Below are 13,035 nucleotides of genomic sequence, written 5' to 3' on the forward strand. Positions count from 1 at the left end.
AAGCAAGGGGGCATCGCGAGGATTAAGCATACCGGTATTCATGCAGATGCTGTTGCGGACGCCGTCACGAGCTCGGTGCTTCTGTAAATTTAACTTGGAGCCCTTAAGTTGAGGAAGGAATTTGCGAATGTTTGAACTGGGCCTGATACTAGCAGATAAAAGATATCGAAGGTAATGGATCACAGTTGCACTATTTCATTTCTTAGTCAGTGTTAGTGTAAAAATACCAAGTTCAATTTCCTGGTACCGTTCGGTAATAACAACTAATTACCGGTGCATGCAATTTTATCATTTATGCTCACATAAATTTATTGGGGTTATCACGATTCTGTGAATTGCGATGTTACAATCAGGGTATGTCTCATTTGACTAGAAAAGGTGTTTTATTTTTCCTCAGTTTGTGTGTGTGTACATCATATTTTTTCTTGTCTTGGATAGTTGGATTTCACTTTCAGATTATATGCCTAAAATTAAAAAATAATGATTAAATTCCAGCATGTCCAGTTGTGTAACTAACACCAAGGAGCTCAAATTCAAAATGAGTTTGTACAGAATCCAATGCAGAGCTACCAAGTCTCACGCATTATGCGTGAGACTCAAGCATTTTGGACTCTTGTTCATCCCCTCAAAACTCTGTCTCACGCAACTATCACAGCCTATCCCCATATACATTGTACACAATGTCTGTGATCTCACTCAGATTCACAGAAAATCTCACGCATAGCTGGTCTTTGAACTTGGCATCTCTGCCAATGAAGTGACCACCAAAGTCCAAAGACAAGTGTCTGTTTGTATAAATGAAAAATATGTGCCAAAGGATTCTGGAAGAAATTGTGTAATTGCTGAGAAATAAGCAAATGAGCACAGGATTCGGGTCAAGGCTCAAGCGTCTGGCCAACATTCAAAGCAATAATAATACACTGTCCCACATGCGCTTATCTGTGTTGGTTATCTTCAGTGTGAACATTTTTCAGCATAGATTTCAAGATTTCACAAAGTTCAGTTTTATGTAACTGTACCAGATCTAGATCCTTAATGATATAGTGACAATTAAGCTTGGTTTCACACACTTTCTTGTGTAATCAGTGTTTACTGCAACTACTTTCATTTATCTTTAAAGGCTTATTAACTGTTTTGGTCCAAAATATTCAAGACTCGATCTGATTCAAAAGAGATTTGTCATTATCACAATATGAAAATTCTATGTTGATCATGTGATTATCAAGTGAGTGTTAAGGCCAAACCTGAAAGTGTGCATTATTTCAGATGAAAGGCAGAGACAAAACCAATGTTTTTTTTATCAGATGGAATTTGCTATCAAAGTTGAAGTGCTTTTAAACTCGATTGGTATCATATTTTCTTTTTTTTTTAAAGACATCGCTTGATATTTCCTTTTGCTTGTTGAGAAGTTAAGGTTTTCTTACACTATTTAAAGTTGCTGATGGTTTTTCCATTTATATTTTAACAAATGACAATATATCTTAATAGAACAGTCAATAACTTCAAAACAAAACTAGACAAGTTTTGGTCTGCATGGCATTATGCTCATGCATGGGATTAGTACTAGTCACTGCATTGGCACAGCAAAGGACAAATAGCACAGATAGTGATTTATCCAAGCTAGGAAGACAAAGTACAGTACAAGATAGACCTGGAAACTTGACTGCAGACACAACTGTATTTTTCCAGTAGATGCGGTATAAAGGTATAAAGGTATAAAGAAAGTTCATACATGACAGTAACCTTTTTCTTTTGGTGATTTTCATACAAGAAATAAAACTTTATCATTGATGATCAAATTTAAGTGATCAAAGTTCTTTGACTAAAAAAACTCTTCTTTCATGTTCTTTTATTTTAGATGAAGATGATTCAAATTAATAATACTTTGTCTGGAAAGATGCAGGATTGAATGGAGGAACATTTCATTTTCATGGAAACAACAACATTGGTGTCATGAAGAGCAAAGGAGACAAAGGGATGTCAAAACAGTGTACTAGTATTGTTATGAAATCATTTGCTGTTCAGATGGCTTAGAATTATTTATCAGTAAATCAAGGATAAAGTGCTGTATCCATTGTGTTTTGATTTTGCAAACTTGCCTTGCTGATTATGATATTGGACAGATTTCATCCAAGACATCTTAAGAATTTCTGAGCCATGTTTCTGTGATAACACTCCAGATTTCACAATTATAAGCTCGGAAAGTTCCCAATTCTACCCATTGGAGTGAAATTGAATTTCATCATGAACATATTTAGGATTCGAACACGACGGACTCTCCGTTTTCTAATTGTATTTATAGTTGTGTGCGTGTTGATGTATGCTTTCTTAAGCTCAAAGCCAGCAATTAGTGATAAGGGACAAAACTTTCCACGAGTAGATGATCGTGACTCACATCTAAAATTCAATGCTCCTGGGGACCAAAATAATCATTGGAAGGAAGAAAGACATTTTGAAAAAGTAAGTATTGTAGTTTTTTCTACTTATTAAACCATACTTGGACAGTAAGCAAATAAAAAAAAAACTTAGACAATTGAACCAATTTTTTTTCTCTTGTTGGTCATAGACAGTCTTTGAACTGCAATACATCTATGTAATTTTTGCCCATCTCCTCATAATTCCTTAATTTCTTATTACCAGTTTGTAAGATTGCCTCGAGTGAATAAATCCTTGCGCTGCTGGCAGATGGGCATTAACTTGCCCAAGCCTTGGAAAGTAGTTTTTTAGTATTAAATGGTGTGACAGGGAATGCTTGTGTCCTTTCACAATGCATTATTACATGTAGGTCATTATTACGTTATTGTAGGCAATTACAAATTACAATACAATTGAATACCAAATGGAAGTGCTATCAGAACTACATACAGCACTAAAGACCCCAAAATGATTTTTCGGTAAAAAATAATGCTAATGCCTTTCTGCTAGCCATGCGATGAAATGCAGTTTAATATAGTGCAAATTTATTTAATACGAGCTTAAGGTTAGTGTGACTTCAGTTTTATGACAGTTTTGTGTACTTAGTGATCAATAAGAAATTGCTTTATGCATGCCTGTACCCAGGTACATGTAACTGATTTCTTATGTACATGTACGCACTGTAGCCTACATGTACATTCTGCTATAGTGTGCACACAGTGTCCGGTCTTTAAAGGGGAAGTTCACCCTGACAAAAAGATTATTGTAAAAATGGCAGAAAAAATAATAAAAAATATTGACGAAAGTTTGAGAAAAATTCATCAAATAATTAAAAAGTTATTAGAATTTCAATTATTTGATTTGTGACGTCATATGCGAGCAGCATTCCTACATAGCGAATGGTAAAAAATCAATGAAATGTCATTTTCTCAGAAAATTCAAAATGGTTTTCACTGTACCTTTTGTATATCAATAGACAAATCATATCACACCCGATCATAAATATAAAACATAATTAAGTCATCAGGAACCGTAAAAAATTTGAAATTCATGCATTTTATATTACATAACACATGGGGCAGCTGCTCGTTTATGACGTCACAAATCCAAAACTTTGAACTCTAATAACTTTCTTATTCTTTAACAGATTTTCCTCAAACCTTCACCAATAATTTTTACTATTTTTTCTGCTATTTTTACAACAAAGTTTTTATCAGGGTGAACTTCCCCTTTAATAGGTTGGAGACAACATTTTTCCATGTTGAATGTGTTCCAGAGAGCTATTTTTTTGGCTCAAATTCACAAAGTAAAGAAAGAGGGTTAAGATTTCATGGAATGTTTGAATCCTTAAAAAAGGATGCATGCCTTCTCTTTGGCTATAAAAAGCTTGAGACCAGGCTTTATCAACTCATTTTCAAGCCACAGAACCAGGGAATGATTTTCCTGATATCACATTGCAGTTTCATCCAGATTTTAACTGATTCACAAAAATTTCCTCTGTGTAGCCTTTTTTTTTAAATGTAGGACTGTTTAAAACATTGGAAGCTTTTCTCTTACATGTACAACCAGAATGCTGAATCAATATACAGTGTGATGTCATTGGATGTAGAAACAGTTATTCTAGATGATAGGCCTTTCAATGCTTTATCAGTGGTGTTCTTGATTGAAGCATAAAAGCATTTAATGCACATGTGGAAACAGTCGAATCTATATTCAGGATTTTTTTCACACTGAGGAGATGGGAGGTTTATGCCGTTTACTCATATTAGAATGGTTTTATATGGTGCTGTATGGTCAGAAAATTGCAATGAAAAATATGTTTTTATCAGTCTCTTGTACACAATAATCCTCACACTGTAGTTTGACTTGAGAATTTATTTAGGAAATATTTTATATCTGGTATATTTCATCAGTCATGCTGCAGTATGCCTGGCATGGTTATTTGCATTGTATGAAAAAATGTACGTATACAGGTTGTATTTGGAAAATTAATGCTCTTCACTGAAGCTGGCATACTGTTTGAAAATTTTTTTTTTTTTTGGGGGGGTCAGTACTTACATGTACAATGTATGTTCTTTGTTGAAGCCTTACTTGTACTTATGAATAGCAGATTGAGAAATCAGTAATTTTTCTTCATATTTTCAATGCAATGAATGGGATATAAATTAAAAGAGATGTTGTGAATCCGAATCACTAAATGTGGAACTGTTGCCAAAAAGGGCTGAAGGCAAAGCAGACGGATGTGCAAATACTGTATGTAATGTGCAACATGTGTTTTGATTACCAATGATTACATGTATGTACACGAGACAGCTAGCTACCTGTGTGAGAGACAAATTGAGCAGATGTTCTCTTGCTTTATAAAGAAAGGACAACAAAGTTTAAAGGCCATCTTCAATATTTTTACATGTATACCGGTATTATACTTTATTATGGAGTGTATACAAGCCTGGGTGTATAAATTGAAAGACAACTCTATTCTGGATAAAGAGCCAAAGACATTTGTTTAAAAACATTTTTTTTTTCATTTGCAGTCAATCTTTTAGTCTTCAGATTACAGTTATTGAATGTGGTAATGGCATTGCATACATGTACATGTGGACTTCTCTTTTCCTTTGAAAATGGTAATACTTACCCAGGCCAAGCCACCTCAGTGCCTTACTTATATTCTTTTAGTAGCAATTGGCTGGCGTGCATACAGTATATGATTTACTTTAGTACATAACAATCTACATGTACATGTAATATTATGAATTGGCCCTTGTTTACATGCTTTGTGGTCATACAAGTGTAAACACATCTGTCCATATACTGTACACTTGTGTACATGGTCCTGTATAATTTTTACTTGGTACAGGTTTGAAGATCACCTTTAACGTTTCATTGCTCTCTTTCAACTATCAAAATTCATTCCTCATAAAACAATGACAATTTATTAAAATTTGGTCACTCTCTTTTTTCCAAACAATCTAATATAATTAGTTTTCTTATTGGCCTATGTCTCAGGCAAATTTGTATTTTTATTAGGCTTAGGGGGAAAACCTTAAATTTAAGAAATTAAGTCAATGTTTTTTCCCATTGTGTTTTCATGTTCATCAAAATAAATGCACAAGTTTGCAGTGCAATAATAGATTCAAAGACATGTATATTCTTCTTGTAGGCTTAATGAATTATCTTTAGCATTTGCTAACCTCAGATTGCCTAGAATTTTGAAAAAGATGGCAATAAATAAATGTAGTAAAAAGCCTGCATGTACATGTACAAGTAACTTGTGCAGTTTCATCATACATGTACATGTAAACATTCATCACCTTTTTAAAAAAAGATCAAGATTTTTTCAGATTCATGTATATTTCAGAGAGGTAGATAGTGAACATACATGGAACAATATCTGAGATATCCGGGTAAGCAGATTCTGGCAGATTCCCCTGGAAAGTCTGAAAACATCTGCTTGAAAGTGCTGATTTTGAATCAAACATCACTATTCGAGCACATACTCACTTTATTCATTGTAAATGGGTAAAGTCATGATTGTATGAACACAAGATTAGATATCCTGTAAGGAAAGATTACATCCTAATCCAAGACGGAGTTACTGGATTAGTAAGGGTAATATAATATCTAGACATTGTAGATCAATGTCTGTTAGCTGGTTAATGGGAGACGCACATGACATACATGTATGTGTGCGAGTGGAGACATGGAGGAAGGGGGGTAGTAAATTATTTCCAGGGCACCCCCCCCCCCCCGTTTCATAACAGTTTTTTTTTTTTACAACTGTCGTAACTTTGCCATTATGGCAACTACCATGGCAACAGGACTCAGCAGCCAATCAAAGTCATCATGGTCATGGTTACTAACTATGGTAGTTGCCATCATGGCAAAGTTACAACAGTTGCAAATCTTTATGAAACAGGCCGTAGGTAGAAAGAGATTGTTTGGTGACAGTGATGATTTCATGGGGTTTGTTGATGTTGTGTTGTAACATTTCTTTCACCCATGATAATGTGTCATTGACATTTTCTGAAAGACAGTTCTGTAGGCTTTAACTAGCCTGCACAAAATCAATAATATTGCCATGCCTACCGTATACTGTATTCTATTTAATTTGGCGAAATAAATTCATGAGATTCAAGAAAGATGTACGGTATTGAATTTATTAAAAGGAATAGGCCCATTCAGAAACAGATTTGTTTTAGTTTATGCAAGTGAATTTTTTTTTTGCTGTAACTCTGAACACTTCACAGTGCTACATGTACACGTCATGACACTGTATACTGTATTACTAGTTTTAATCGTGGAAACTGGTTTAATGAGAACGGTCGAAGCAATCTTGGAAGCGATCTTCCAAACGGGTTCAGAAAACCACCTTGTGGCGTAGTTTTGAAGATCGCTTTGCCTGGTTAAACTGGTTTTAGCGTTAGGACACGACCGTTCTTCGGGAAGCGATCTTTGCACATTTCGAGCGTGCTACTCCACACACTGTATGTGGAATGCCTACGCTGTGGTTTCAAATTTCATATGAAACTTGTCACCCCACTGAGTGTGTTCCTGTAGCAGCAAGACCACTTTACGTGAAGTGGTTTTAAAAACCACTTTCGGGTGATCAAATGGGAACGCTGGCAAAGCGATCTTACAAACTGGTTTCGTGAGCCGGTTTCCAGTAAACCAGTTTTAGAATGTGTAATGGGAACGGTGTCAAAGAATATGTCTCTCTTGATCAAGAGCAATAGTGTCTGATGGTAAAGGGTGGTATGAGATTTCACAAGATGTATGTACATGTACATGTATACCACATATTGGGATTAATCCCATGTACAACCAGGGAATTGGAAGTACATGCACTATTACTCAGTACTGAATGTTTGTGGAGGGGATGTTGGTTACAGCAAGAAAATTGTGGGGTGTATTTGTGAAGGCCAGAACCACCAGAAATACTTGGTGAATACTTGAGTTGAATAAATAGAGTAAAATTAAACCAGCAAAATAGTTCATGAAAGAATGTTTATTTGCAATTGCTGATGGTGTCTGATCATGTCACATATGCATGTACTAACAGTATAAGCTCAACTTAAATCAAATATTTTTTCTTTTCTTTTGTTCTAGTGAGGTTGAAATATATCACTTATTGTTTTATAGACAGAGCTCTCTTTTTCAAAAATCCTTTTCTTTATGTAGAACAAAGAGGCAGTGAATGACCCAGTAAACTTCGCTGCTGGTGAACATGAGCTTAAAAGAAAAGACTGGCATGATTCCAGAGCAATGGAAAATGACAAGCTTAGAACAGGTATGTTATAAAGGATGTCCTCATTTAAATTAATTAGTCAGCTCTTGCCATAGCAACCACTGTACATTATACATGTAGCTACATTATACTGTCTACCAATGGTTGGAAAATGAGTTCATTAGGGCTGCACACTGTACAGTCAGTATTTCCCTGAAAATGATATCCCCATTGAAGCATGCATTACAGAAACCTATCCATGAAGACCACTTGCCCCAAGAGAAAAGTTTCTTGTCTCCCTTTGCCTTTAGAGACAGGTTATACTGCATTGCAATTTCACTGCATTTCCTTTACAAAATTGACAATCATCAGAAATGTTTCGTTAGACAGGTTGATTGATTTAACTTTCAGAAATTGTTTCATTGATCACCCATCTAGGTCCTGGTGAAAGGGGTGTGGCAGTAAAATTGACTCCAGAGATGAAGAAAACCGAGAAGAAAGACACAAGTGCTAATGGTTTCAATGAAAGGGTCAGTGATATGATCTCTCTTGACAGAGCGCTACCAGACATCAGAAACCAAAGGTTTGTAAATTAATATTGTGGACATCTCTTTCAGAAAATATATTGCCAATGTTGTATTTTTAGTGTTATCAACTTAAATGATAGAAGTTATTAAAATGTATTGTTGATAATGATGAGTGTAACAGTTGTATCCTGTAATAGTGAAGGGGAGTCCAACCAAAATGGTAAAGTTGCTACAAAATGGTGAATCAGATTTAGTCTGCAGGCACAGACCCTGATTACAACTTTGGTCAGCAAGTGTGTCTCCACGCAAAGACTATAGCACATTCAGACCCTCGATTAAAGTGAAGGGTTTGCACAGCAGACTAAATCAGATTCATGTACATGTAGATGATAGTTTGAACAGAACTGGACATACAAGAAAGTACAAAGCTAGAAAGAAGGTTTCAAAATGGTTTCATACATGATAGTGGGATGTAGGGTTTAGACTACACTACTTCTCCACTTTCTTAAGTACATAAAATGAATGAAATTTAAAGGACAAGTCCACCCCAATAAAAAGTTGATTTGAATAAAAGGAGAAAAATCCAATGAGAATTACCCTGAAAATGTCATCAAAATCACAAGTAAAATAAGAAAGTTATGATATTTTAAAGTTTCGCTTAATTTCACAAAACAGTTACATGTACATGTATATGCACATCTTGGTCAGTATGCAAATAAGCAGACTGATGACATCACCCACTCACTATTTCTTTTCTATTTTAGTATGAAATATTAAAAATTCAAATTTTCTCCTCATTGTCATGTAAACCGAAATTTTATTTCTCCCTGAACGTTTGGAATTTCCATTTTAAAAGTTTATGGTTAATTCAAGTTGTCGTATCTGTAAAATTTGAAATATTGTGTATTTAGAATAATAAAACACAAAAAGAAATAGTGAGTGAGGAACATCATCGATTCTCTCATTTGCATATCACTGAGGTGTGCATATAACTGTTTTATGAAAATTAAGTGAAACCTTAAAATATCATAGCTTCCTTATTGTACATCCGAATTCGATTAAATTTTCAATGTATGCTTGTTTGGTTTTTCTCTATCGATTCAAATCCACAATTTTCTTGGGTGGACTTGACCTTAAAAAAAAACCCCACTCAGAATGCTATTTTCTTCTTTTTAGGACCTACATGTATATCAATATGCTCACCAATATACCAATTTGAGACTATTCACTTTTAAAACATAATTTCTCATCCCCTGTCAAATTTCTTTCAAACTGTCTCTTTTCTCTTATGATTTTTTTCTCCTTTCACATAAAGTTTAATTAACAATGATTCTGTATGTATGTATTGCCTATACCCCTGTCATCAGATGTTATGCTATGACAATTAATAAGTAGGTGGATCTCATCTCTCTTATAGCACAGAGGAAGTGAATTGTTTGTTTCAATCATGTTATTTGTCATGCAGTTTTGTAGTATGTAATACATTGATGGAATTACTAGTGTTTGAAGAATGGGATGCCTTGTTCAAATAAATACAGTGTACATGTTTCTTTGATATCAACTCTCATGTGTTCACATGCAGGCCACAGAGATGAACAAAAGATTATGTGAACACTAAACTAAGAAATGTATAGATAGAATTGTTTTATACAGAGAGAAACGTTCATTGCTGTCATGTAAATGTCAAAATGAAATCTAAAAGCATCTAGCTTTGTTGAAACGCTCAATGAAATATATTCATCCATCAAATTAATGAATCGAGTATCACTTGTCTATTGAAGAGATATTGTATAGTCCCATAAATGTCTGGTTGTGTAGCTCGTAAAGATTGGAGCATATTGTGCATAATCGAGAATTGCTCTTCTGTCCTTCCGACGTTCAGATAAAGGCTATATCCGGGACCATTGTTACTTGGAGTTATTGAATAGATTACTTTCACCATCTCATCTCCATATACTAACCATGTTATATTTCTAGATGAAATCACAGCTTTTGGGAGGGGTATACAGCATGCACAAATTCATGTTTCAGAATACAAATTATATGATTATTTAATAGTCTGCGAAAATGAAGGGGATTTTTTAATTATGGTTTATTTTTTCAAATTCCTGGACAATTATGAAGATGAAACATGTGTTTATCTGTTGTATTTATTTTCTCTTATTTCGCTTTCCTTCTCCCCCTTTCTGTCTCTCGCTCTTACTCCATCTCTCTCTCTTTACCTCCCCCTTAATCTCTCTCTTTCTCTTCCCCTCTCATCTCAATAGATGTAAGGAAATCACCTATCTTGCCAAGCTGCCCAATGTCAGTGTCATTATCCCGTTCCATAATGAAGCCCTCTCCACCCTGAAGCGAACCGTTCACAGCGTCTTCAACCGTTCCCCTCCAGAACTCATTCATGAGATAATCTTGGTGGATGATTACAGTGATAGAGGTAAGCCTAGTAGATGCTCTTCCCTCATTAAACCATGCCAGAAATGCAATGCGGCACAAAAGGTCAGTCATTTTCGGCTCTTGAATGAAGTAAAGCCAAGCCAAAGGGTTTTTATTCTTTCATATATTATTATTACCATCTTAACCTGAAAATGAGGAATTGTCGTAATTCTTATAAAATGGTAAAGGAAGTAATATCCAAAATGGTTTCATTAATCATTTGACAATATTACTAAAAAGTTATTAACTAAGTCCTTTCCGGCCTACAGCAAAATAGAATGTCAGTTTATTTGCTGTTGATTTTTTTTGTTAATCCTCCAATCATAACTTCTCCCTATTTTGTGTGTACGAAGTACTGTTTTCCACCTCTTTATAATGTCTCCTCTTGTTGCAATTCTTTTATTACATCTCTTAATGCTACATGTAGACAACTAATCATTCTTGATCAAGTCTCAACAGACATTTTGATCACCATTTTGATGAACACACATCTCTCATTATTATTTCTATTATTTATTTAATTTTCATTTTGGGTGAATTCTTTGTAACTTTTCTTATTTGTCAACTTTAAACATGAGTTTTAAATCTGGTATTTCATGAGGGTAATTATAGAAAAGTGAGAAGGGGGGGGGGGGGGGTGGGCATTTTGTTTACTTCCAAGTTATTCTTCATTTGTTTTGCCCTCCTGTCTGTATCACTATTCATCAACACAACTCAATTATTAGATTATAAATGATTTGCTCGCCCCGGGAACATGACACTCTGGGATAGGTCAAGATCATTTAGGAATATTATTAAAGGGACAGTAGATGTAAAGAATTACACGTACATTGTCAGTCTTTAAGCATTATAAATAAAAATATGGCTTTTGGGGTTGCCAAATTAGACATCCTCCATTTCCATTAGTTTATTAATTTTGAATAGGCATGAAAAAAATGATATCTGTAAAGAGGGATAAGCATGATTATTGTGGATAAAAAATATCTTGAAAATACAGTTATGTTCGCTCTCCAACATGATTGATGGCTTGTATGAATTTTTTTTCTCATATTTTTTACAATTATTTTCTCAAAATTCTACTTAATTGATTACTTCACATGCAACAACATTTTGCACAATATAAAAACCTAGCAATTGTACAAATTGTATATCCATTGGGACGATAAATAATGGTCTTTTGCAAAAAAATTATATTGCCTATATGCCTGACAAATTTACCCCCCCCCTCATTCCTGTGTGCACTGCTGCACTATTGTCACTTCAATGTCAATGTACTGGTAAGTGCCAAACACTGAGGGTGTGCATAAAACATGTGAGATGAGCTTGTTAAGTAGGTCAGAAACCTATAAAATATCAATTATTCAGCTCTGGACAGTCTGTTGCATTGCAAGTGTGCAGAACTTTCAAAATGATGGAAGATAAAAAGCCTGTTATTTCATATATATTGTAATTATGCACCGGTCCTACGCAGATGGCAAATTCTATGATTATTATTGTGTGTCACGGTGATGGAATATTTAATTGATTTACAGAGTAATTTGATGTCTGTATTATGTGTGTTTTGGGATCAGGTGTCAAAGAGTTCTCCGCCCCTGAAGTAGTGCTGGTTCGTTTTCAAAGGTGTCGCTCATGACCCTTTCAAAAGTGTATCCTACATTTTGCAATACCATCTTTGATATGCAAGGACCTAATTTCTATCGCTATTTTATCAAGTACAATCTGATCAACTCCTTTGTGTATATGATGGGCATATATTTGGTATGAAGTGAGTACAATAAGAAAAACTATTTTTACAAAAAGAAATTACTCAATGATGTGCAAACAAGTTTACTTCCTTTGCCCATCAGTAGTACATGTACTTATAGATATTATAGATATCAGTAATCATGAACAGTCTGCAACATTTTTTTTAATGAAAGTAGTTCAATTTGTAGTGTCTGTTTAATAATTAGTGCAAAAGAAATAAATATCACTAATCATGCACTCTTTAATTCATGAAGATTCACCAAAATTACAAAGTTAGATATATCCTTCTCACAGAGTATTCATATTCTTTGTTTGTTGGGTTGCCTTCAATTTTGTGTGTCTCTTTCTTTCTGTTGCATCTCTCATTGGTATATTCCCATTCTACTTTCTTCCCTTGCTTTATCATAATTTCTATGCATGATTTGTTCTTCCAATCTCCAATTTCTTTTCTCCATTGTAATTGCCCCTTTATTTCCTTTCACATTCCCCTATTAATTATTTCGTATTTCTCTTTTTGATTTGATCATCCTCTTTTAGTGCTTTGAAGTTTCAGATCAATCAATTTTTTAATTTCAGCTATTACCATGTCACAGATGTTCAAATTTGAATTTGTCTCTCATATTTACAGTGCAATCAGTTTGTGTATAGTGTACCTCTCCCTAAATTCTAAAGCCAGAATTTCTTATTGAA

The 13,035-nt window shown here is 34.5% G+C and overlaps 1 protein-coding gene across 1 annotated transcript in view; it reads left to right on the top strand.

The window, feature by feature from the left end:
- Positions 1 to 1,843: 1,843 nt before the first annotated feature.
- LOC121413439 (polypeptide N-acetylgalactosaminyltransferase 10-like) overlaps positions 1,844 to 13,035 on the top strand; it is a 43,634-nt gene continuing 32,442 nt past the window's right edge. Inside the window, exons 1-4 of the mRNA XM_041606262.1 lie at positions 1,844 to 2,460; positions 7,594 to 7,702; positions 8,078 to 8,222; positions 10,434 to 10,600. Of these exons, the coding sequence (XP_041462196.1) occupies positions 2,245 to 2,460; positions 7,594 to 7,702; positions 8,078 to 8,222; positions 10,434 to 10,600 (637 nt within the window). The 5' untranslated portion in view covers positions 1,844 to 2,244. The remainder of the gene's footprint in view (positions 2,461 to 7,593; positions 7,703 to 8,077; positions 8,223 to 10,433; positions 10,601 to 13,035) is intronic.

The sequence above is a fragment of the Lytechinus variegatus genome, chromosome 1, assembly GCF_018143015.1.
Source record: "Lytechinus variegatus isolate NC3 chromosome 1, Lvar_3.0, whole genome shotgun sequence".
In the NCBI taxonomy this organism is placed as follows: Eukaryota; Metazoa; Echinodermata; class Echinoidea; order Temnopleuroida; family Toxopneustidae; genus Lytechinus; species Lytechinus variegatus.